Consider the following 24,021-nt stretch of genomic DNA (forward strand, 5'->3'; position numbering starts at 1 on the left):
AATTGAATTTGTTCATGAAGTTTTAACTCAGTTCTTTTTTTTTATGAAAATCTACCCATCTAGCATTAATTAGCTTTTATAGTACTTAATTCCCCAACAGTAAACTATCCTCTGAATTTCTAAGCTCTTTAGATGGCTTGATTAGTAACTTCATTCTATTTATCTATGAATAATTCCCTGCATTCTTGGAAGCACATACATACCATGTTCAGGGATTTGTTGATAATACAAAATGCTTATTACTTATCCAACAAAGTTGTAACCATAACCGAAGTTACAGTAAAAGATTCATCAGCATGTTATTGGAAGCATAAGTCCAACAATCCTTAAGAAATTCCTCGGGTTAAATACGGATGTTCTCTTCAATACAAACTCTAAAAGACCACTACAAATTGTGGTCAAAACAAAGGTTAGGGGGCTTCTGGTCATTAAGAGATTGAAATGAATCTCTCCAGGGCTCTGTCTCCCCACAGACACCTTAAGCAACAATGCTGGCAGAACTGTCTTTATAAAAACTCTGGAACACAGTTAAAGAATAGCAGTAACAGGGCGAGCACTAAATCCAGAAAAAGGTAACCTAAGAACGGTAGGATTTCATGGTGTCCTGCTGGCCTTCTTCCATCCCTCAGGGGCTCAGTATAGAGCTTATGCGTGATTCCAGTATGGGTCCCTGGTCTGGATTCCAGAGAAAGCAAAGTAATGCTCACACACACATTGGGAACATATATGCCCATATCAATTGGTCTGGTAGCAGCCTGAGGAAATGAACCAGGATTCCTGCCATAAGTTTGCCTGTCTCACAACTTCCCCTGCCAGGAGAGGCAGCTCACAGAGATCTCCTACTGAATGTTATAGGACAACAAATCACAACTGCCTGGGGCAAGGGTTTACTGGCTGCCAGACACAGAATACAGTGCCTAGGACCAAGAAGAAATACAGTTTCCAGGAGAAAAAGGGACATTCGGTACCATGGAGATGTAGGAATTCCAAGTGCCACACATGCATGCTCGGGACAAGATGCACGCGACTGGGCAGGACCTACACTTTCGCCTTGGCCTATGCTCTAGACAAATTGTTAGAATAACTAAGCTTTGAAGGATAACACTCACATAGGCCAATCTGCAAAGACTGAAAATGATGGTCTGCTTTCACCTCCCTCTTCCCCTCTTTCTTTCTCTGTCATAACTCCAGCTAGATATATGCTTAATGAACAAATACCTCAGTGTCTAAATTTCAGAGACAATACATTAAAATATAAAAATGTCCAGGTTGTAACAAAGATTACAAAATACCCCAAGAAACAGGAAACAATGATCCAGGCAAAGGAGAGATTAGAAACCATCAACGAGAAAGATCAGAGCTTGGAAATATCTAACAAAACTTTAAAAAAAAGATTCTGAATATGTTTAGAGAGTTAAAGGAAAACACTGATAAACTAAAGGAAGTCATGAAAATGACAGATGAATAAAATGAGAATGCCAATAAAGAGACAGAAATCACGAAAAGGAACCAAATAGAGATGAAGACCACAGTAAGTGATAATAAAATTCCCTAGAGGGGTTCAAGAGCAGATCGGAGCTGACAGAAGAAAGAAACAATGAACTTGAAGGTAAGACAATTGACATCATCCAGTCTGAGGACAAAAAGAAGAAAGAATGAAGAAAAGGGAACAAAGCCTGAGAGGGTCATCGGACACCATCAAACATACCAATGAACATATTGTGGAATCCCAGAAGAGAAGAGAGAAAGGGGAAGAAACAGTATTTGAAGAAATAATGGTTGAACATAGAGTCTGTATGCTGTTGAAGTTAAGTTGATATCAAATCAAATGAGACTTTCATAGATTTAGAATGTTAAATTTTAACCCCATGGTAACTACAAAAGAAATACTGGAAAAGAAAGTTATTGGGCTATAAGTCATCATTCAAGGAAAGCACAATGAGCCGATGACAACAATTTCTGAATGAGACAAAAAAAAATAGATATTTGATTTAATGGGCACAGTATATGTATATGTGTATATATGCGTGTGTAGAATGACAACTTCTCTTTTATCACGGTGTGAGATATGCCCATCATGCACTGCTCTCTTCTAAGAGTGAAAGTATGATGGGATCTATTATTTAGAATACCACTTAAAATTATTATTGTCTTCAGGACTGCTCTGTTTCTGCACTTGAAAATTTCATCAAACCCATAGGATCTTATTTTAGGACAACAAAATAGCATTATATAAAAAGCAGAACTTATATGCCTAAATTCAGCCAAAGCAATGACTGATTTAATGTAATTTTTTTTTGCAACCTGTGTAAAATGGTGACAACTTCAGTCTAGTGCCCACCAGATAGTTAAGGTGCACAAAAACTGGAAAAGTTGAAGAACACATAAACACAATTAAACAGGTCTGGGGTATTTTTTGATTGCAATACACAGAGTGATGTGACACAGTTAAGGAAAGAAAACAATAAACTCTACATTTGCCATTTTAATTGAAACATGAAACTGTATTCATATTCAGCCAGGAAAGCTCCATGTAAATGAACCAGAAGAAGTAACATATACAACAAAGTAAACCATTATGTCTCATTGGAAGCAAAGCGCCTTTCTGCAGATATTTCTAACTGTACATATTGAACTATTTCCAACTCATAACTGGGAGAAACATCCAAAATAGTTGATTATGCTGAATCTGAAATAAAAAGTGCAATGATGGTAGAATTATTAACTTTATTTACCTGGCATTTCCAAATTATGTCAGTCACTAATGAGGGTTGCTGGAAGTAATTCAGCATCCAGACCAACATCTTCAGAAGTAGCCTCAGGGCAAGTTCTAATATAACTGCTGCCAGTTGTGCAGAAGAAAAGGTGGTTCATAAAATATATGGTAGGAGGAGGCAGGAAGGGGGTGATGTGAGACCTTAGGATTGGACTGGATGGATGATGTAGCCTAATAAGGTTTTTAATAGAGATTCTAAAAAATAGTGTATCAGATACTGTTGGCTGCCTACCCTCAGCTATTCCCGTCTCATTCTTGGCTGGAAAAGCCCAAACATTATTTGGATGCCCAGGCTTAGACATAAGGCCATGTACAGAGAAATCAGAGATTAATCCTATCTGATTCCTTAGAGATAATCATGGTATTCTCATTTCAAGTGCCAGTGTAATGGTTTGGCAATGGAAATGTGTCACACATGTCCATAGTAAAGACTTGTTCAGAGGTCTTGTGTTCTGCTAAAGAAGTCTAAGGATAGAAAATTTTCAGAATCAAAGCTAAAAGCCTATATGTGACAAGAAAATACAGAGGAAACCAAATATTGCACTTGGTTGTTCATGATTTGTCTGGATAGCTCTCCTTTTTCACCCCTCCCATTCATTAGAATGTATTACCAGCAGGCAATAGAAATGATCTGGTGCCAGCTTAAGCAAATGAGAACTTATTTTAGGGACACTGGGATCTCACAAAACTGACAAAAAGGCTAATGGATCAGGCTTACAGACAAGAACTAAAAGACTTCCAGAAGACAAGGAAACAGGAAACAGAATGATCATAGCAGGAAGGTCAGATCAAGCACTGTTGTTTGATGAATAAACGACATAAAATCACTTGAATAACTTGTTTCCTGTTTTAAGTGTAAGATGTCATATTGCCCATGCTTATACCTTATGACTACCCACTGGCCACACTTCAGCAGTAAAAGAAAAGTTCTGGCTCCTTCAGCTTCCACAGAGGAAATCAGGTACCTGGATTTGCTGCTTCTAATGTTCCACTGTTGGTATGTGTGTGTAGTTTTGTTGTGTATGTGTGTATATAAGGGAATGGGGTTCTCCCAAAGAAGTTAGGCATGCAACTGGGAAAAGAATATAAGTATTACCAGTCACACATACACACAAAGACAAAATTATCACAATAACCATCCCATTCATTGTTTCTGAGTGTCAAAGGAGGTGAGACAAATATAGTCATAATTCCCACAAGGTATTATAGGCTAGTACCATGTTAAGGAACGGGGGTAGCAAAAAAAAAACAAAAAAACAATTCTGCCCATGAAATAATACAATTAGTTCTAAAAGATACTTCACAATTCATCAAGGAAGATGGGCTCAGTAGATCTGGGGAAGATGGTAAAGTAGGGTGCTGCAGGGCTCGCTATTTTACTCTAAGGTCAGCTAGTGGACAGGCAGAAGCTGTCTGAAATAACTGCTCTGGGGCGCCAGAGGTCAGGGACGCACTGTACAATATCCAGGTAAGTAAGAACGGGAAAAGAGACTGAGAAACTGCAGTGAAAAAGTAACTTGCTCAGCCGCAGCTGCTGGTGCCCATCCCCCACTCTTGAGGAAAGGAGGCTCATGTCTGGTTCCTGGCTGGCAGGTTGCTGTGGACAGAGAGGGACTTGGAAGCCCCTTTCCCAAAGAACAGGGCAGGGCATGGCTGAATGCAAATCATGAGTTTTGGTCTGCAAATTTAGACTGCAGTTTTAGCCTCCCCTGGACAGGGACCACTGTGCCATTGTTTTGATCCTACCTCTGAAAGGGTGGAGCTGGCAGATGTTTAAAAATACATTGCCTTCTTAGGACTTGGGGGAATAGCTTGCTGAAGAATGTCATCTGCTGGGCTGACCAGAAAAGCATATTTTCCGGGAGCTGACAAAATGTTTTTTGATGTCTTTTCTCTCTAGAGTCCTTTTGAGCTAGTCTTTGCCTTCTTCATGGGTCCCTGGCACTATTTTGGCTGGGAAATAATGATAAACCAAGTGTCAAAGAAGATCCATAATTCAAAGCCAATCAACAACAAAACATGAGATGAAAGACAGAAACTGACTTTCAGAGTGAAATCATCATAATCAGATGCCTAGACATAAGGAAAAAATTACAAGCCATACTAAGAAACAGGAAGTTAAGGACCAGTCAAAGGAACAACTTAAAAATTTGGAGGACATAAAGAATTTGAAACGACTAGTCAAAGATGTTCAAACAGATCTCCTAAATCAATTCAGGGAGATAAAGGAAAATGGTGTGCAGGTTTGAATCTATTATGTAACCCAGAAAAGCCATGTTTTAATCTAATTCCATCTTTAGTAGCAGCTGTTCCTTTTAATCCTGATTCAATGCTGTAGTTTGGAATCTTGTGATTAGATTTTCTCTAGAGAGATGTGACAACCCAATTATGGGTATTAACTTTGATCAGATGGAGATGTGACCCCACCCATTCCAGGTGGGTCTTAATTAACTTACTGGAATCCTTTACAAGAAGAAACATTTTTTAGAGAGAGTTAGAAGCAACAGAAATGACAGAGCCAACAGAACTTCAGAGCAGAGCCTACAGAAAGGAAAGAAGCCTCAGAACCAACATAAAGTTCACAGCAGAGCTAACACAGATGCAGACATGTGGAGAAAGAGACACGGATGTTTGGAGATGCCTGAACACAGGAAATGTTGCCATGAAATGTTAAGCAAGCCAGAACCTAGAGAGAGCCAAGCAAAACCAAGAGAGGACAGCCATTCCTGGAGAAGCAAAGTGAGGGACATACACAGAAACAGAGGCTGAAAGCACTGGAGCCCAGGAATGAGGGACCAGCAGATGACTTACCAGCTGACAGAGGTATTCTAGACCCTATGGCCTTCCTTGAGTGAATGTAACCTCCTATTGGTGCCTTAATTTAGACACTTTCACTTCCTCAAAATTGTAAACTTGTACCTTATTAAATTCTCCTTTATAAAAGCTGCTCTAATTCTGGTATATTGCATTCTGGCAGCTTGCAAACTAACACATATGGCTAAGGAGATTAAGAACACTGAGTGAGCATAAAGAAGAATTTAAAAGTATGAAAAGAAGCATAACAGAATTTATGGGAATGACAAGTACAATAAAAGGGATTAAAAATATTCTAGAGAGGAAATATTCAACTTCCCCATTAGGAGAATTTCTGATATTCTCAGAAATAGTAGGTACAGACAACCAAATCAGTAGGCCAAGCCCTCCATCTTGGGGTTTACTCCTATGAAACTTATTCCTGCAAATAAGACAAAATAAAGTTCCAGTGACTGAGAGATTTCAAACAGAGTCAAGAGATTATTCTGGAGGTTATTCTTATGCATTATATAGATATCACTTTTCAGTTTTTACTGTATTAGAACAGCTAGAAGGAAATACCTGAAACTGTTGAACTATAATCCAGTAGCTTTGTTTGAAGATGACTATATAACTATAGAGCATTTATGGTGTGACTGTGTCATTTTGAAAATCTTGTAACTGACATTCCCTTTAAAGACAATAAAAAAATATTCTAGAGGCATACAACAGCAGATTTGAATAGGCAGAAGAAAGAATCAGCAAACTGGAAGAATGGACATTTGAAATCTCATAGACAGAAGAACAGATAGAAAACAAGAATGTAAAAAACAGGGCCTCAGGGAATTGAAGGACAGCATGATGTGCACAATCATATACGTCATGGGAGTCCTAGAAGAAAAAGAGAAGGGAAAAGAGGAAGAAAGAATATTTGTGGAAATAATGGCTGGAAATTTTACAACTGTATTGAAAAGATATAAATATACATGTTCAAGAAGCATAATGTATTCCAAAAAGAATAAATGAATAAATCCTAACAGACCTACTCCAAGACACATACTAATAAGAATGTCAAATACCAAAGATAAAGACAGAATTCCAGAAGCATGAAGAGAAAAGTGAATTGTCACATACAAGGAATAGCAATAAGATTAAGTGCTGCTTTCTCAGCAGAAACAATAGAGGTGGGAAGTCAGTGGTATGATATATTTAAGGTACTGGAAGAAAAAACTGTCAACCAAAATTTTTTACCCAGCAAAACTTTCCTTCAAAAATGAGGGAGAGTTTAACATACTCAAAGATAAACAGAAACTGAGAGAGTTCATCAGTAAGAGACCTGCCCTATAAGAAATACTAAAAGGAGTTATACAGGCTGAAAGGAAAAGACAAGAGAGAGAGAATTGGAGAAGAGCATAGAAATGAAGGTTAACAGTAAGGGTAACTAAAAGGTAAAAAGAGAGATAAAAATAAGATATGACATATTTAAAAAAAGGATAAAATGGTTGAAATAAGTACTGCCCTCACAATGGTAACATTAAATGATAACGGATTAAAATCTCCAACCAGATGGCACAGATTGGCAGAATGGATTTAAAAAGTAGAATCCATCTATGTACTGTCTACGAGAGACTCACCTGAGACCCAAGTACTCAAACAGGTCGAAAGTGAAAGGTTGGAAACAGATATTCCATGGAAAGAGTAACCAAACAAGAGCTGGAATAGCTTTACTAATATTGGACAAAATAGAATTTAAATGCAAAACTATTATAAGAGACAAGTAAGGACACTATATATTACCAAAAGGTGTAATCCAACAGGAAGAAATAACAATCATAAATATTTATGTACCAAACCAGGGTGCTCCAAAATACATGAGGCAAACACTGGCAAAACTGAAGGGAAAAACAGATGCCTCCACAATAATGAGTGGAGACTTCAATACACCTATAAATATAACATCTGGACACAAGATCAATAAGGAAACAGAGAACTTGAATAATATGATAAATGAACTAGACTTAACAGATATGTACAAAACACTGTACCACCAAGCAACAGGATATACATTCCTCTCAACAGATCATTCTCCAGGATAGATCACATGTTGGGTCACAAAACAAGTCTTATCAAGTTTGAAAACACAAATTATACAAAGCACTTTCTCTGACCATAACGGAATGAAGTTGCAAATCAGTAACTGGAAGAACTAGAAAATTCATTGATACATGGAGGTTAAACAAAACACTTTTACAATGGGTCAAAGTAGGAATTGCAAGAGAAAGCAGTAATGTCTCAAGACAAATTAAAACAAGAGCAGAACACATCAAAACTTAATGGATGCATGCTAAGGCCATAATGAGAGGGAAATTTATAGCCCTAAATGCCTACATTAAAAAAGAAAGCGTTAAAACAAATGACCTAATTGCACACCTGGAGGAACTAGTAAATGAATAGTAAATGAATCGAAAAGCAAGCAGGAGGAAACAAATTACAAAGATTAAAGCAAAAATAAATGAAATTGAGAATAAGAAAAAACAATACAGAGAATTAACAAAACCAAAATTTGGTTCTCTGAGATCAATATGATTAATAAACCCTTAGTTAGACTGACAGACAAAAAGAGAGAATATGCAAATGAATAAAATCAGAAATTAAAGGGGGCCATGACTTTTGACCCACAGAAATAAAAAGGACCATAAGAGGATATTATGAACAACTGTATACCAACAAATTAGACAACTTAGATGATATGGACAAATTCCTAGAAATATATAAACAACTTACACTGACTTTAGAAGACCTCAACAGACCAATGACAAGTCAAGAGACTGAATCAGTCGTCAAAAACCTCCAAACAAAGAAAGCCCAGGATAAATGGGCTTCACAGGTAAATTTTAGCAATCACTCCACAAAGGATTAATACCAATTCTGCTTGAACTCTTCCAAAAATTTGGAAGAGAGGAGGGAACACTACCTGATTCTATGACATCAACATCACCTTAATACCAAAGCCAGATAAAGATACTGAAGGAAAATAAAAATTACACACCAATTTCTCTAATGAATATAGATGCAAAACTCCTTAACAAAATACTTGCAAATTGAATTGAACAGCAAATTGAAAGAATTATACACCATGATGAAATAGGTTTTACCCAAGGTATACAAGGGTGGTTCAACATAAGAAAATCAATTAATGTAATATACCACATTAAAAAATCAAAGGGAAAAAACCACATGAGACTCTTGATTGCTACAGAAAAGGCAGTTAACAATAATGCTCTAATATTCTTTCATCACTTGTAACAAGGGTACCGCACCAATGCTAAGCGTCAGCAATAGGGGGATATAAGGTATAGGGTTTTTTTCCTTTTGTAGTAATGAAAATGTTCTAAAATTGATTGTGCACATGAATGCACAACTTTGTGATTATACTTAGAGCCACTGATCATACAGTTTGGACGGACTGTATGGACTGTGAATATATTTCAATAAAACTGTGTAAAAAAAAGAAAAGAAAGAAATTGGGCGTATTGTTTGGTAGCAATATTCACCCAATTCACTTAATTCATGAATGAGCCTATAAAACTTTCCACCACTTCAGACTGACTGTCTAAAATCAACTCAAAAGAGGAAAATTTACTACTATTTTGGATATTGAAAAGAATAAGAAACAGGCTTTTCAGATGATTTGATAAATGTTATGACCAGGGGAATTACAAGTGAATTAAATGTGCAACTTTGTAAGGTTACTGTACCATCCAGAAGGAACAAGGCTGTTTATTTAGAAGTATAATGTCTAATGTCTTTGACAAAAGATCAAAACACAAAACACTCTATCCACATCCTGTTCTTGAACTAAATTGCATATAAATTCTGCTTACAAATGTAAAATTAATAAATAATTAGAATGGTTATTTAAAATGGATAGAACAGGAAACATGTACTGGAAGAAACTGAGCAAAAGTCAACACTTCAGAGCACGGGAGAACTCACATGGGTCTTCTGTATGGCCCAACTAAGAAGGGAAACAGAACAGCCCTGAAGTTGCAGGAAAATGATGCTCTTTCCCTCTTCTTTGTGGCTCTCAATAAGAGTTCAGTGCTAAGACAGGCCTCTTCTTCAAAGCTTATCACATATACCACAGATGGTATGTTATTGTGCACTTGAAAAAGGGCATTGCATTCTTTAAGGGTCCATGAAAGTAAAAAAGATGCTTCCTTACAGAATTCAAAATACCCAATATATACACAGCTCTAATGATCCAATGGTAATTTCCTAAAGAAGATCTGTGTTTTTTTTTTAGTGGTAAATGATTAGATACAGTAAATATAATATCCAATTCTAGAACCTTTGGGTTTATGTACATACTATGCTTATATATCCTTCTTGTCTCAGCTTAAGTAACTCTTTCTCTGCAGCACCTTCCTGCAGGCCCCAGAGCCTAGGCGGGGTGCATCTCCTATATGCTCTTAACAGTACCACAGCACTTGTACCACTGGATCTGGTACTAGACTGTTATTAACTCTCAGTCTCCTGTGCCCCTTTAGGGCACAGATTGTGTTCTTTGCATCACTGACTCCACAGCGCCAGTACAAAGTAGGCACTCGGTAAATGCCTGTTGAATAAATGAATGCACGTTCTTTATGAAAGTAAAACCCATACTTGTGCCCACAATATTCTTTCCATTCTAACTGAGCAAAACAGGATATAAAGAATTAGGAACACAATAGGGATTAATAAAAAAAAAAGAGATTAATAACACAGGCACTCAAGTTGCTTTTTCAGATGGATTTCTGGAGAAGCCCCTGAAATTCATGTTAATTTCAATTCAATATCAACTTCCCATGAAATGACCAGAGGATAATGGGCTACATTATATTTTAATTATGAAAACAACATAATTGTTTGTTTCAAATGATACAGTAAGGAGGATCCCATGGTGAGTTCACTTTTACTTGGTAGGGCTTGACAGCTAGCATTAAATCTTCTGAAGTATTTTAGTTTTGTTTGGTGCCCTTTAGGCGGAGGAGTTTTTACACAGTACATATTTTTCAGATGTAAGTAATGGAAAGTGAGTTGTGATACATGACATTTAATTTCTGATAGTGCAGGAAGGTACAAGAACTGCAGGCAAGAAGATCATTAATATCCCTGGATCCCTGCACTGAAAAATACAGCAATTCATTCTTTACCATATCAATATAGCTTTCATCCCATACTCGGATTAGTGTGCCCGTGCAGAGGGGATAATGTTGAATAGGAAAACCCAGCAGAGTTGACTATGTGGCCCAGACTGTAACATACATCTGGATGATCCAGAGTTGAATAATTTAGTATATCAAAGTCCATATGTTTAGGGCACGATTTCTGCTGGATTGTCCAAACTCTAATGATGTAAAAAGAAAAAGGAATAAAAAGAGTATAATTGCCATATATACATAACAGCAACTTGCTAATGTGCACCAATTCACAAACCCCTTGTGAATTTATAGATCAATTAGTATATGAATAAATACAGGTGTAAAACAGTATCACAAAGATTTGATCACAATGTACAGCACTATAGCTAAAGTCCCTAGTTAATTAAAATGCTGCCTGTAGCATATTTTAATAGCTCTTTGTGATTACTTTATTGCTAATCATACCGCCAAAACCTATGGCCAGTTTCCATTTCTATCTCAATTGTCAATAAATTCGAGAAATATTGAATGGAAAGACACAGAGAATCTAAACTTCCACTAAGTAAGGAAATATTGCCAAATAGAAGCACTAACTATAAAGAATGCAATTCAAAATAACTATTTTTTTAAGTAACACTATAGCACAGTAGACACTATGCTGAGTGTTTTCTTTTAAAGTACAATTGCAACAGTTGTGTTGAGATGATTCAAGTGTTAGCTTCCTGAAACTTGATAACAGATCACTTTTTAATTGCTTCAGGACTTGGTTTCTTAATAGCCAAAATTACAGTTCCTGTAAAAATAGTCTGGAAGAGGTAATATATATGACAGAGTCAAAAGATGCACCTGAACAAATAATGAAATAAACAATCAGCCTGAATGCAAGAGAATGAAATGTTGGATACCACTTAAAATGTATAGGTCATCATGCATTAATAGGGAACAAATCTTCCATTAAACCCCCATCAGGGATGTGGGAAAATGATGAGTAATAAAATACTTTTTTTTGGCTTGCTTCATGTGCCTCAAATTCTGACATTATTTGATATTCCTTAACTCAGTAAAATCTATTACAATGTGTTTTATTGACATGGGGATTAATTCATGTTAATTAAATTTCTCTTTATACTTTGCTTAATTAAATAGTGTTAAACTCTGTTAGACTATCAGATCATCAGGGAAAAAATGCAGCTGCTGACAGGGAATTCAAAGAGATGTTTTAGGAAAGATGTGTCCATCTCTCTTCTAACATTTTTGAGAAATGGTTTTATATAATATCCCATAGCTATGTCTTCCAATGCTCATAATCATGACATTAATTAAAGCATCCTTAAACTGTGAGCATGCTTCATTTACAAAAATATTCAAAATTATGGAATTAGGCAAGATATATATATATATATATCAGGGAATGACTTTTCTTTTTCCTCAGATTACTTTCCCTGATTTCTTTCCTTTTATTTTAATTCCTTCTTCCTCTCTCTTCACACCTTTTCCTGTCATTATAGTAATCACCACAGTCATCAACATCATTGAGACACATTATAAGGCAATTTATATGCATAAATATATTAGACAACTTGTGAGATAGCTATATCATCTCCATGTGAGAGACCAGGAAACTGACCAAGCTCACATACTAAGATACTGCAGAACTTGGTTCAGGTCCAGGCAGGGAGAATCCAGTTTCTCCTTTTCATCACATGCATTATAGTTCAGCCATGCTTTAGGAAAGAATTCATCTCTTTAGGAAAGAGTTCTCAGTCAGATAAATAGTTCTTTCTCTTATAGCAACTGAAGCATTAATTAATTAACTAAATGCTTGAAAACAAATTATCTGACACATATGTATCTACTGACTCAAACAAAGGTTGTCAATGGATTAGTCTAAAAGTGGATATGGCAGTAGATAGGGTCAGAATTATAGCTACATATTTCTTCTCCCTATGGAAGAAGATACAGAAAATCTTCCTAACTCAGGAAGAGGAACAGAGGTATGAGGAATTTTGTAAAATTACATATGTGAGTGTGCTTAAATCTATAACATAAGTTAAACTAATAATATGATTGTGACCTCTGGAGAATAAATAACACAAAATTACCTGGTGGAAGCTAAAAGGCAATTTAGTCAACAGAGCTTTCTGAATGCCTGCTATGTGCTAGGCACTATAATTTAATAACCATGAAGAAAGGTTTATAATTAGATAACATTTTGAATATGCACTGATACTTCTAAATTGTTTCAGTTCATTTCAAGCAAATAAGCATTTAGCAACATTTTCTATCTCGCTTACAGCATTAAACTACTGAACAAATTCTGTTCTTAATTCTGCTTTTTTCCAAACAGTCAAAATTGAAATCATCAGAAACTAAAGTAATGAGAGTTACAGCTATTACTAACTCAGAGAATTCTGGGAAGACAGTGGTGCGGAGGATTGAGTTCACTCCTGCTCTGTGGAACAAGATCAGGGATGGGGAGAAAATGACTGGGACTGTGGTCCTAGGGTATTTATAATCAAACAGGGTGTCTAGGCAGTTTTGGGAGAGAGAGTCGGGGGATTGGGATGGGCTGTGCTGTGAGGGCAGGTGTGATCAGAGGGAACTGATCGTCACTCCGCTCCAGCCTGCCTCAGGTTCCTGGCTGGGGAGACTTCCCCATACAGGTCTGTAGTTGACGGTACCAGTGGGGAGCCCAGAGGTAAACCTGATTGTCCACTACAGGGGGCTGGGACCCTGGGAGAGGGAAGCAATGGCATGGTCTGGTGCTGGGAATAGCTGGCCCGCAGGTGCAGCGTTCAGTGGACCTGCCAGGTGCCGGACACTGCAGGCTGACCGATCTTCCTAATGCTAGTCAGTTCTCAAGTCCCACTAACAGGGACCGGTAGTATGGATGCTGGGGCAGGGAGCAGCCCCCCTGCTGAGTATGCTGTCCTCAAGGTGCTGCAGGCCAGGAGGGGCAGGCCTGAGGGGGCAGGGGGGCTCAGGATTGCCACCTGCTGGCAAGAAGTGGTAGGGCAGGCAAACTACCTCCCTGTCTGCCTAGGTTTTAAGTTAAAAAAATTTTTTTTCTTAGTATTCTTTTTTCTTTTCCTTCACTTTTAACATATTCTTTCTATATATTTTTTATTAGTAGTATTTTTTCTCATTATTTTTAATTTTATAGATATTTATATTATATTTTTATTATTTTTATTTCTTATATATTATTTTCATTATTCTATTTTATTTCATTTATTGCTTTTTTTTCTTAAATTATCTCTCCCTTTGGTGGGCACCAGTCACTCCCAATATATCTTGGGGTATCTCCTTTTGACTCTGGGGACTACTAATGTTGAGGTGTGTTTTGTTGTTTTCTTCTTATTGTTTTTTCATATATTTATTATGTTATTTTATTACTATTATTATTTTTTAGGTGCATGGGCTAGGAGTCGAGCCTGGGTCTCTCACATGGCAGCCATTCTGCCAGTGAAGTAACCATACATCCTAGCCTAGCTTCTAATAGACCCTCAAGTTCAATTGTATCCCATACATGAGATGTAGACCTTGATTCAGTGGGGATAACAAACCAAGTGAAAAAGGAAGGTTTCAGAGAAAATCAAGTAAATACAACACTTTAGATGAATGAAGGAAATCAAATTCAAAATAATCATGTGAAAATAATCAAATGCCTGGAACACAACAGGAAATCACAAAGCATATGAAGATCCAAGCAGAAATGCCCCAGCCAAATGACCAAATCAAAATTCCAGAGGGGAAACAGAATATGGAATAACTACTCAGGAACATTTATAAAAGAAAGGATATCTGGAAGACATTAGAAGAGCATAAGAATTCAAAAGATTAAATAGAAAAATGAAGATCTCACAGAGATGAAAGATACAGTAGACCAATTTAGACATATACTGGAGACACATGATAGGAGATTTGAACAAGCAAAAGGAAGAATAAGTGAGCGAGAAGACAGAACAATTGAACTAGATGCACAAAAAAACAAATGGTAAGAAAGATAGAAAAACTACAACTGGATCTCAGGGAAATGATGAACAACACGAGGTACACAAATATATCAATCACTGGTATCCCCAAAGGAGAAGAGTAAGGGGTTGGGAGTGTTAGTTGAAGATGTAATGGGGAAATAGTTGGAAAACACCCAACCATTATAAAAGACATAAATACACAAATCAAAGAAACCCAATGCAATGAACTGCAAATAGAATAAATCTGAATAGCCCTACTCCCAGACATATACTAATCAAAGTGTCGGGTGTTAAAGAGAAACAGTAGGTGCATGAGAAAATCAGTTTACTACATACAAGGGAAAATACATAAGACTGACATTGGACTACTCATCAGTACCACTGAAGCAAGAAGTCAGTGGTACAATATATTTAAGATTCTGAATGAGAAAGGATTTCAGCTGAGAATTCTTTATCCAGCCAAGTTATCCTTCAAACTTGAGGGAAACATTAAAATCTTCAAAAACAAACAAAGATTGAGAAAACTAGTTAACAAGAGATCTGCTCTACAAGAAATGCTAAAGGGAGTCCTAGCAGCTAAAAAAAAAAAACAAGAGAGAAATCTCGACGAGAGCACAAAATTGAAGAATATAAGTAATGGTAATTAAAGGACAAAAAGAGAAAGAAGGAAAAGAATACCTGACAAATATATAGATCTGACAAATAAAAACTGAAGGATAAAATGGTAGAGTCAAGAGCTGCTTTTACAATAATTAATTTGAAAGTTAACAGACCAAACTCACCAATTAAAAGATACAGACTGGCAGAATGCGATTGTGATGATAAATGCACAGTTATATGACGACATTGTGAAAAATATATATATATTTAATTCCTTTTACCACGTAAATAATAAATACAAAATATTAAAATAAATAAATAAAGCAACAGAACTAACTAAAGAGAGAGAGAGAGAGAAACAAAATAGATAATGACAATTAAGTACAATACATAATCAAAAAAAGATACAGACTGGCAGAATGGATTACAAAATATAATCCATCCACATGCTGTTTACAATAGATGCATCTTAGACTCAAATATGCGGTTGTGTTGAAAGTGAAAGCATGGAAAAAGCTCTTCTATGCAAACTATAACCAAAAGAAAGCAGGAGTAGCTATACCAATATCAGACAAAATAGACTTTAAATATAAAGGTGTCCTAAGAGACAAAGAAGGACACTTCATATTAATAAAAGTGACAATTCACTGAGAAAAAATAACAATCATAAATGTGTACACTCCTAATCAAGGAGCTCCCAAGTACATAAGGCAAACATTAGCAAAACTAAAGGGAGCGTTTCAACAGTAATAGCTGAAGACTTCAATATACCACTCTCCACCAAAGATAGAACAACCAAAAAGGATCAACAAGGAAATAGAAAACCTTAACAATGAGGTAAATGAATTAGACCTAATAGACATATGTAGATCATTAAATCCCAAAACACCAGGATATACATTCTTCTCTAGCACACATGGAATGTTCTCCAGAATAGGTCATATGCTGGGACACAAACTGAGTCTTTATAAATTTAATAAGTATGAAATTATCCAAAGCACCTTCTCTGATCACAATGGAATAAAGCTGGAAATTAATAATCACCAAAGAACCAGAGCTTTCACAAACAAATGGAGATGAAACTACACATTCTTAAATAATCAGTGAGTCAAAGAAAACATTAATTTCATATACTAGAGAAATCAGTAAACATTTGGAGAATGATAATGATAATGAGAATACAACATATCAAAACTTAAGGGATGCAGCAAAGGCAGTTGCTGAGAGGGAAATTTATTGCCCTAAATGCCTATATTAAAAAACAAGGATGGGGGTGGGCAAATGGTGGCTCAGTGGCAGAGTTCTCACCTGCCATGTCAGAGACCCAGGTTCAATTCCCGGTGCCTGCCCATGCAAAAAATAAATAAATAATAAATAAAAAGAAAAAACAAGGATGAACAAAACTTGAGGATTTAACTGCTCACCTGGATAATTTAGAGAAAGAACAGCAAACAAACCCCCAAACAAATAGAAGAGAAATAACAAAGATTAAAGTAGAAATAAACAAACTGGAGAACAATGAAACAATAGAAACAACAAAACTAAAATTTGGTTCTTTGAGTAAAATCAATAAAACTGATGGACCCCTAGCTAGACTAACAAGGAAAAAAGGGGAGAGGACACAAATAAACAAAATGAGAAATGACAGGGTGGTGTTATCACAGATCATGAAGAAATTTAAAAAATCATAAGAAAATATTATGAACAACTATATGCCAACAAACTAGACAACTTGGTTGAAATGGACAAATTCCTAGAAACACAAGCTACCTGTACTGACCTAAATAGAAGAGCTCAACAAACCAATCACAAGCAAAGAGATTTAATCAGTCACCAAAAACCTTCCTACAAAGAAAAGCCCAGGGCCAGTATCATACTTAACAGTGAGAAAAGAAAGCATTCCCTTAAGATCAATAATGAGACAAGAATGTCCATTGTCACCACTAATATTCAACATTTTATTAGAAGTCATAGCTGGAGCGATTAGACAGGAGAAAGAAATAAAAAGCATCCAAATTGGAAAGCAAGAGGTAAAACTTCCATTATTTGCAGATGACATGATGCTATACTTGGAAAACCCTGAGAAATCTGTGGCAAAGCTACTTACTCTAATAAACAAATTCAGCAAAGTGGTGTGATACAAGATTAGGGTACGAAATTAAGTAATGTATCTATATACAAGCAATGACACATCTGAGGTGACAATTAAGGAAAATATTCCAATCAAAATAGTAACTAGAAGAATCAGGTATCTAGGAATAACCCTAAACAGGACTTAAACACAGAAAATCACACACACAAAAAAAGCTAAAGAAATAAAAAATGACCTAAATAGATGGAAAGATATTCCATGTTCATGGACAGGAAGGTTGAATGTTGTTAAGATGTCAATTCTACCCAAACTGATCTACGGATTCAATGCAATACCAATCAAATTCCCAACGACCTGCTCTGAAGACTTGGAAAAGCTGGTTATCAAATTTATAGGGAAGGGAAAGAAACCCAGAAGAGCTAAAGATATCCCCCCAAAAAAGAACAAAGTGGGACGACTATCATTTCCTGACTTTAAAGCTTACTATAAAGCCACAGGGTTCAAAACAGCATGGTACTGGCACAAAGATAGAAGGAACAACCAATAGAATAGAATTGAGAGTGTGGTGATAGACTACCAAATTTATGGACATTTGGTCTTTGATAAGGCCCCCACATCCACTGAACTGAGAAAGAACTGTTTTTTCAATAAATGGGCATGGGAGAATTGGATATCAATAGCCAAAAGAATGAAAGAGGACCCTTACCTTACAACCTATACAAAAATTAATTCAAACTGGATTAAAACCTAAATATAGAGCCAGTACCATAAAACTTTTAGAAGAAAATGCAGGGCAATATCTTCAAGATCTAGCAATAGGAAGTAGAAAGGGGAGGGACAAATGATAAGAGGTAGTTTTGATTCAATAATTAGTGATGTTATATTTGCCAGTTCTCTGCCATTATGGATCAGTGAAAACTGTCAATTGAGAGTGCTGCTGATTGTACAACGAAGGGAAGATACTAGTGAGACATGGTTTATTTCAGTCATTATCTGTGATGCCCAATAGATGGAGGGAGGCAGAGGATACAATGACCAAGAAGCATAATGGCGAACGGTGATACATTTATATAATGGAATTTGGTGCAGCTACAAAAAAAGGGACATTGAGGGGCAAACAATGAACTGAATAAATCTTGGAGATAATAAGCTGGGCAGAATGGGCAAGAAACAAAAGAACAAGTAGGCTAAGGTCTCTCTCAGAAAATACTTATCAAAAAATGAGAGCCTGGACTGTAGGCCTTTAAAGCAATCACATTTGGTCTAAAGTTGTTGATGTATTTCTGAATTCTGAGATGCTGAGGTATTTGGCATTTCCCTGGACCTCTGAGTAGCTCTGCGACACCTGGGTCCCAGAAATGGAGTGCTGCAGACCTAAAAGTCAGCACAGGTATGTATAATAACAGTTGAAGTAACCAAGAAAGAGATCAGCTTTCAATTAGAGTTTAAAACAAAGACCATCTGGCTGGGTCTAAGGTAAATTAGAATGCAGGGTAAAAGATGATACTGTAGGTACTCCAGCCCTTCAGCTGCGGTATGAGATCAAAGTCAGAGAAGTTTACCATGTCTAAAACCTAAATTTTCTCTAACATAGTCTGAAACAACCTCACTGGATAGTACATTTAGAAAGCTCAGATTCTTGGAGTCTAAAATGGGAATGAGGCCTTGTAATTCTCTATGACTTGGTATAGTACCAGGATATATCTTAGACTATGGTGGGCTGATAATTAAAAAGTACTGGTAGAATCCCTTGAGGATGTGAAGGGGGAAAATATATATATATATCTGGAACTATTAAACTCTCCCATCAGTGATACCTTGGGTACCCTCCCAATGAGCACTGGGGACTCCCAAGAAAATCAGCCAAGGTCTGGATTTTGAGGCTTGTTGTTTGAAACTTATTTCTATAAGAGAGAAGGTAAGACTACTCATAATGAGACACAAAAATTGCTACCAGGAAGCCTCTTTGTTGCTCAGATGTGGCCTCTCTCAAAGTCCATCTCTTCAAGGAAAATTGTTGCCTCCCTTCTATGTGGTACAAGCTATTCAGGAGTGAAAATCTCCCTGACAACATGGGGCTTGACTCCTAGGGATGAGTCTGGCTCTGTCACTGTGGGATTGACAATGCCTTCCTGACCAAAAGGGGGAAAAGAAGTGTAATAAAGTAAGGCATCAGTGGCCAAGAGAGATCCAATGGAGTTAGTTAAGAGGCTGTTATGGAGGCTGCTCTTTTGCAAGCTTCACTTAGATAGTGCTAACTGTCATGATTTGCTAAGCCTCAACCAACATCATTCCTGTTGCCTCTTAAGATACCTAGGGCTTGAACTGAGACTCTATAAAAGTTTCATGCACTAGGTTTGCCTTCCTGAAACATATAATTCCTGGAGGGTTCCCAGGTCCAAAAAATCCTGAAGCCTAGAGAGACCAGCCTCCCCAAGATTATCAACTAATTACATCCCCATCCTTCAATGTGGACTCTCCTTCTCAACATGAAAAAGTCAGAACAGGCATTGCCCAAAGATCCCTATAGACTGGGAGAAGGATGAAAGGAGAAGGAGGAGGTTTAACAGAGAAAATGGGATTTAACAAACAAGTATGACTGCTGAATCACTATATTAATGTTGCTTTTAGACTCTAGTGTTTTGGAGCAGCTTAGAAGGAAAAATCTGAGATGGCGGAATGGTAGCTCATGACAAACTCTGGGGCCTGTTCTGTAACTACTTGTTGAAAAGTGCTTTGAAATTACTGCTTTTTCCTTTCTTTGTATATATGTTATATTACACAATTAAAAATGTTAAAAAAAAATACAGCTTTCTCTTCTTATTCTAAATAATTTCAAATCATTTAATTCTTATGGAAGGATTACTTAATTAATACTTAATTGCATTAAATGATTTCCTTTGGAGCCTACTGAATTTTCTTTCTGCTTTCTTTAAAATGGGATGATACAGTGTAGGCAATAAATGCCCACAGATTCTGAAGAGGTACGAGTCATGTTTCAGAACTTGCAGCACCATTAGCTGCCAGGTTCTGAGCATGTACGTGCCAGACATGTGGCATTGCATGTGATATTCACATACCGGTGTAGCAGAGTTACAGATGAAGAAACTGAGGCTCAAAGCTGAGATATAACTTTTCCAAGGTCACTGTGCCAATCTTTCTGAAGTTTTATTTCTGGTAATTTCTCAGTATCACATTACCTCCTAATTATTTCACAACTGCAGTACAATACCTATATGTATCTTTTCACTTCCTAGCTTGCCTGCTATTCTTTTAGTTCCCAACGTGTATAAGAAGCTGATTGTGCCCTCTGGGAAACAAACATAATATCATTGTGGAACTGTCTCAATAGACACAGTTTAATCTCTTGAGTGGCTGACCTTTCCTGAAACTGTTCCATTTTTCATTCTCTAACTCTAATTTCATAAACTCTGGCAAAAGGGGCAAGAAGACCAAGAAGAGATTCATGTCTAAAACAAAGGACTTAAGACAGAATAGGTTGTTGCTCTACACAGAAAAACAAGAAGGAGGAAAATTTCTTCTCTCTGGAAATAAAGAGTAAACCTAGAGAATCAGAAAGTGCTACTGAGTAGGGGAAGAGGGCACCTTCTTCTTGAAGAAAATGTAGGATTTTCTTCAAGAGCAAAGCAGCAACACCTGGTAAGGCTCAAGCATGTCCAAGGAAGGAAAGTTTAAATCACTTCCATTAGTGTTCATATCTGGGAATAAAGCTCCCTCCTCCCAGACCCCACCCCTTAACAGCATCCTGGGATGGACAGAAGGTCTGATTGGTAACTAATGAGGAGAGAATAATAATGATAAGCACCATAATAAAATATCATCTAGCATTCATTCAATCACTTATTTTTGCCAGGCACTGTGTGAATGGTTTCAATTTACCAAATAATCAAGATCAATGGGGTAGGTGCTTTTTTATCCCCATTTTACAGCTCATAAAACTGAGGCACAACGGGAAAAGAAATAGAGCAACAGCAAACATAGAGGGTTAGTTATAATGCCTAAAAAATAAAACAGATTTACCTGTTCTTTCAGTCAAATGATAGCAAATGAAGGGAAAAAATCAACTTGCTGATATGACAATGAGGGCTACAAATGATGAAGATTCCAAATTCTGATTCTCTTTTATCAGAGGGCACAATCAGCCAGCAGGCAAGGTACCGGTAAATATGGTGGAACCCCAAATATACAACACGATCCTGGATAACAAAGAAGACTAAAATAGTCTCCTCTATTCCGTATTTCTCACCAGCACTCTTTTTCTTTCTTTTTGCATTTTTTCCCACAATTGACTTTTTTTTCTTTTTTTGTGATAAATAACATATATACAAAAAAGCAATGATTTCCCAAGTACACATCAATAAGTACACACAGAATAGATTTCAGAGTGTGGTATGGGTTACCATTCCGTTAATTTCAAAATTTTCCATCAACTGCTCCAAAACACAGGAGCCTAGAAAAATATATGCTGTTTCTTTTTTGTGAAAAATAGCATATTAAAAAGCAATAAATTTCAAAGTACATCACAACAATTAGTTGTGGAACAGATTTCAGAGTTTGGTACGGGTTACAATTCCACCATTTTAGGTTTTTACTTCTAGCTGCTCTAAGGTACTGCAGGCTAAAAGAAATATCAATATAATGATTCTGCAATCACACTCATTTGTTAAACCCTACCTTCTCTGTATAACTCCACCATCACCTTTGATCTTTCTCCTACTCTTTAGAGGTATTTAGGCTATGCCTACTCCAACTTTTTCATGTTAGAAGGGGTTGTTGATAATATGGCATGGGGGATGGAACTAGTTGTCTGGAGAGGCTGTACCCTCAGCATTTCAAGAATTATCTGGTCCAGGGACCATTCTGGAGGTTGTAGTTTTCTGGAAAGTTATCCTAGTGCATTTGGAACCTTTAAAGAATCTTATATAATGCCCTATCACCAGCAGTCTTAATATGAAGCTCATTTACATTTTCTGAGTTCTGTTTTCTTGCTGTTCTTTGGTGAGGGCATTAATGAATGTGAAAATAGTGTCAAATGATGGTGACAGGAAGAGAAGATGTTAAAGGGGTCTATATATTTATACAAAGGACATTCAGATCCAGGAAGGAGAGAAATTTTTATAATTGAAATACAAATACTACCCTCAACTACCAATTGTATCATGTGGAACATGAAAAACAAACAAGAAAACCTCAATCAAAACAATCTGCACTTCTATAGTTTTCTTAAAATGACAGAAAAGGAAAATGTATATTTAAATGGACAGTGATTCTGTTAGACAAACCAAAGACAATGCAAATAATAACAGAATAATTACACAAATACATTTCCAGAAGATATCCTTGCAGTTTTAGAAAATCAGCAGTATCGCTCTTACCTGATGAAAACCAGCTTGACCTTTGATGGGGCTGTCTTAATAATTGCAGATGCATTTTGGTGACTTCTTCCATACAGGATCTGATTGTTTATCTGGTTGGGGGAAAAATAAAATAAAATGCACAGGTAAAACCAAAATATACATATACACTTCAAATTAGTCAAACAATAAAATTCATTGACTTTTAAGTGGATACATGTTACAGTCATCTAATGCTAAAAATCTTAATACAATAGCATGGATTTAAATCCTGTAATTTAAACACCTACTACTATCTCTTAAATTCAATTTTTACTTAAGTTAATAAAGAAAATACAGTCCTTGATCATTTTGCCAAACTTCTATGAGCCAGATGCAAAAATTTTATACTGGATAGTACATTTCTTACAGCTTTTCCAGATTCCTAAATAATGAAAAAAAAAAAACAGAACAAACTGTGGTATTCATTAGAGTTCAGGAGGGCCTATTCAACATGATCCTGTAAATGTGCTAAGGTTATTACATGGCATAAATTTGTTACTCCAAAGAAGGGAAACACTATATTCCCATTTTAAGTCAAATTTTAGAATGACCGCACAGTATTATTTTACTCTACATAATTAATGAGCCGTCTGCTCATATCCAAGATGTAGTGGGATTTTTAATTTGATTGGATTCACTTAAAGATGATATAAAAACACTTACATTCTAATTTTTTTCATTCCTTTTCCCACTGACAAACTATGATGACAGTTATAATCAATCTTTCATTTATTTTATCTGACTGATAACAGCTAGTACAATTTTTGGCTTTTTTTTCCCTGCCCTGTCTCTTCAATAAGTAGTTAATGATTATATAATTTGCTTCAACGGAGCTCTATATTTAAATAAGGCCTAAATAATTTCTACTATTTAAGGAATATGCTTTTTGTAATCAACATCTAATTTGTCCTTGACATTTCTGAAATTTTGCATTTAAAGACACTTGAAAAAGTTACGATTTTTGTTGTAACAGTTATAATGACTAAGGGTCTAGAAGTGAACACTTTAAACGACAGAATGAAAATATACTATTTTTTTTTTTTGCATGGGCAGGTAACAGGAATCGAACCTGGGTTTCCGGCATGGCAGGTGAGAACTCTGCCTGCTGAGTCATCATGACCCGCCTGAAAATTTACTATTTTTAACTGTCTAAAATGAAGCATTTTTTTTTTTTTTTAAAAAG

General features: G+C 36.3%; 1 protein-coding gene across 4 annotated transcripts in view; it reads right to left on the reverse strand.

Moving 5' to 3' along the window:
- PATJ (PATJ crumbs cell polarity complex component) overlaps window positions 1–24,021 on the reverse strand; it is a 473,288-nt gene that overhangs the window by 141,269 nt on the left and 307,998 nt on the right. For all 4 annotated transcript variants that reach the window (XM_077149461.1, XM_077149460.1, XM_077149463.1 and 1 more), the window contains one exon: window positions 22,818–22,909. In XM_077149461.1, coding sequence (XP_077005576.1) covers window positions 22,818–22,909 — 92 coding nt within the window. The remainder of the gene's footprint in view (window positions 1–22,817; window positions 22,910–24,021) is intronic.

The sequence above is a fragment of the Tamandua tetradactyla genome, chromosome 2, assembly GCF_023851605.1.
Source record: "Tamandua tetradactyla isolate mTamTet1 chromosome 2, mTamTet1.pri, whole genome shotgun sequence".
NCBI lineage: Eukaryota > Metazoa > Chordata > Mammalia > Pilosa > Myrmecophagidae > Tamandua > Tamandua tetradactyla.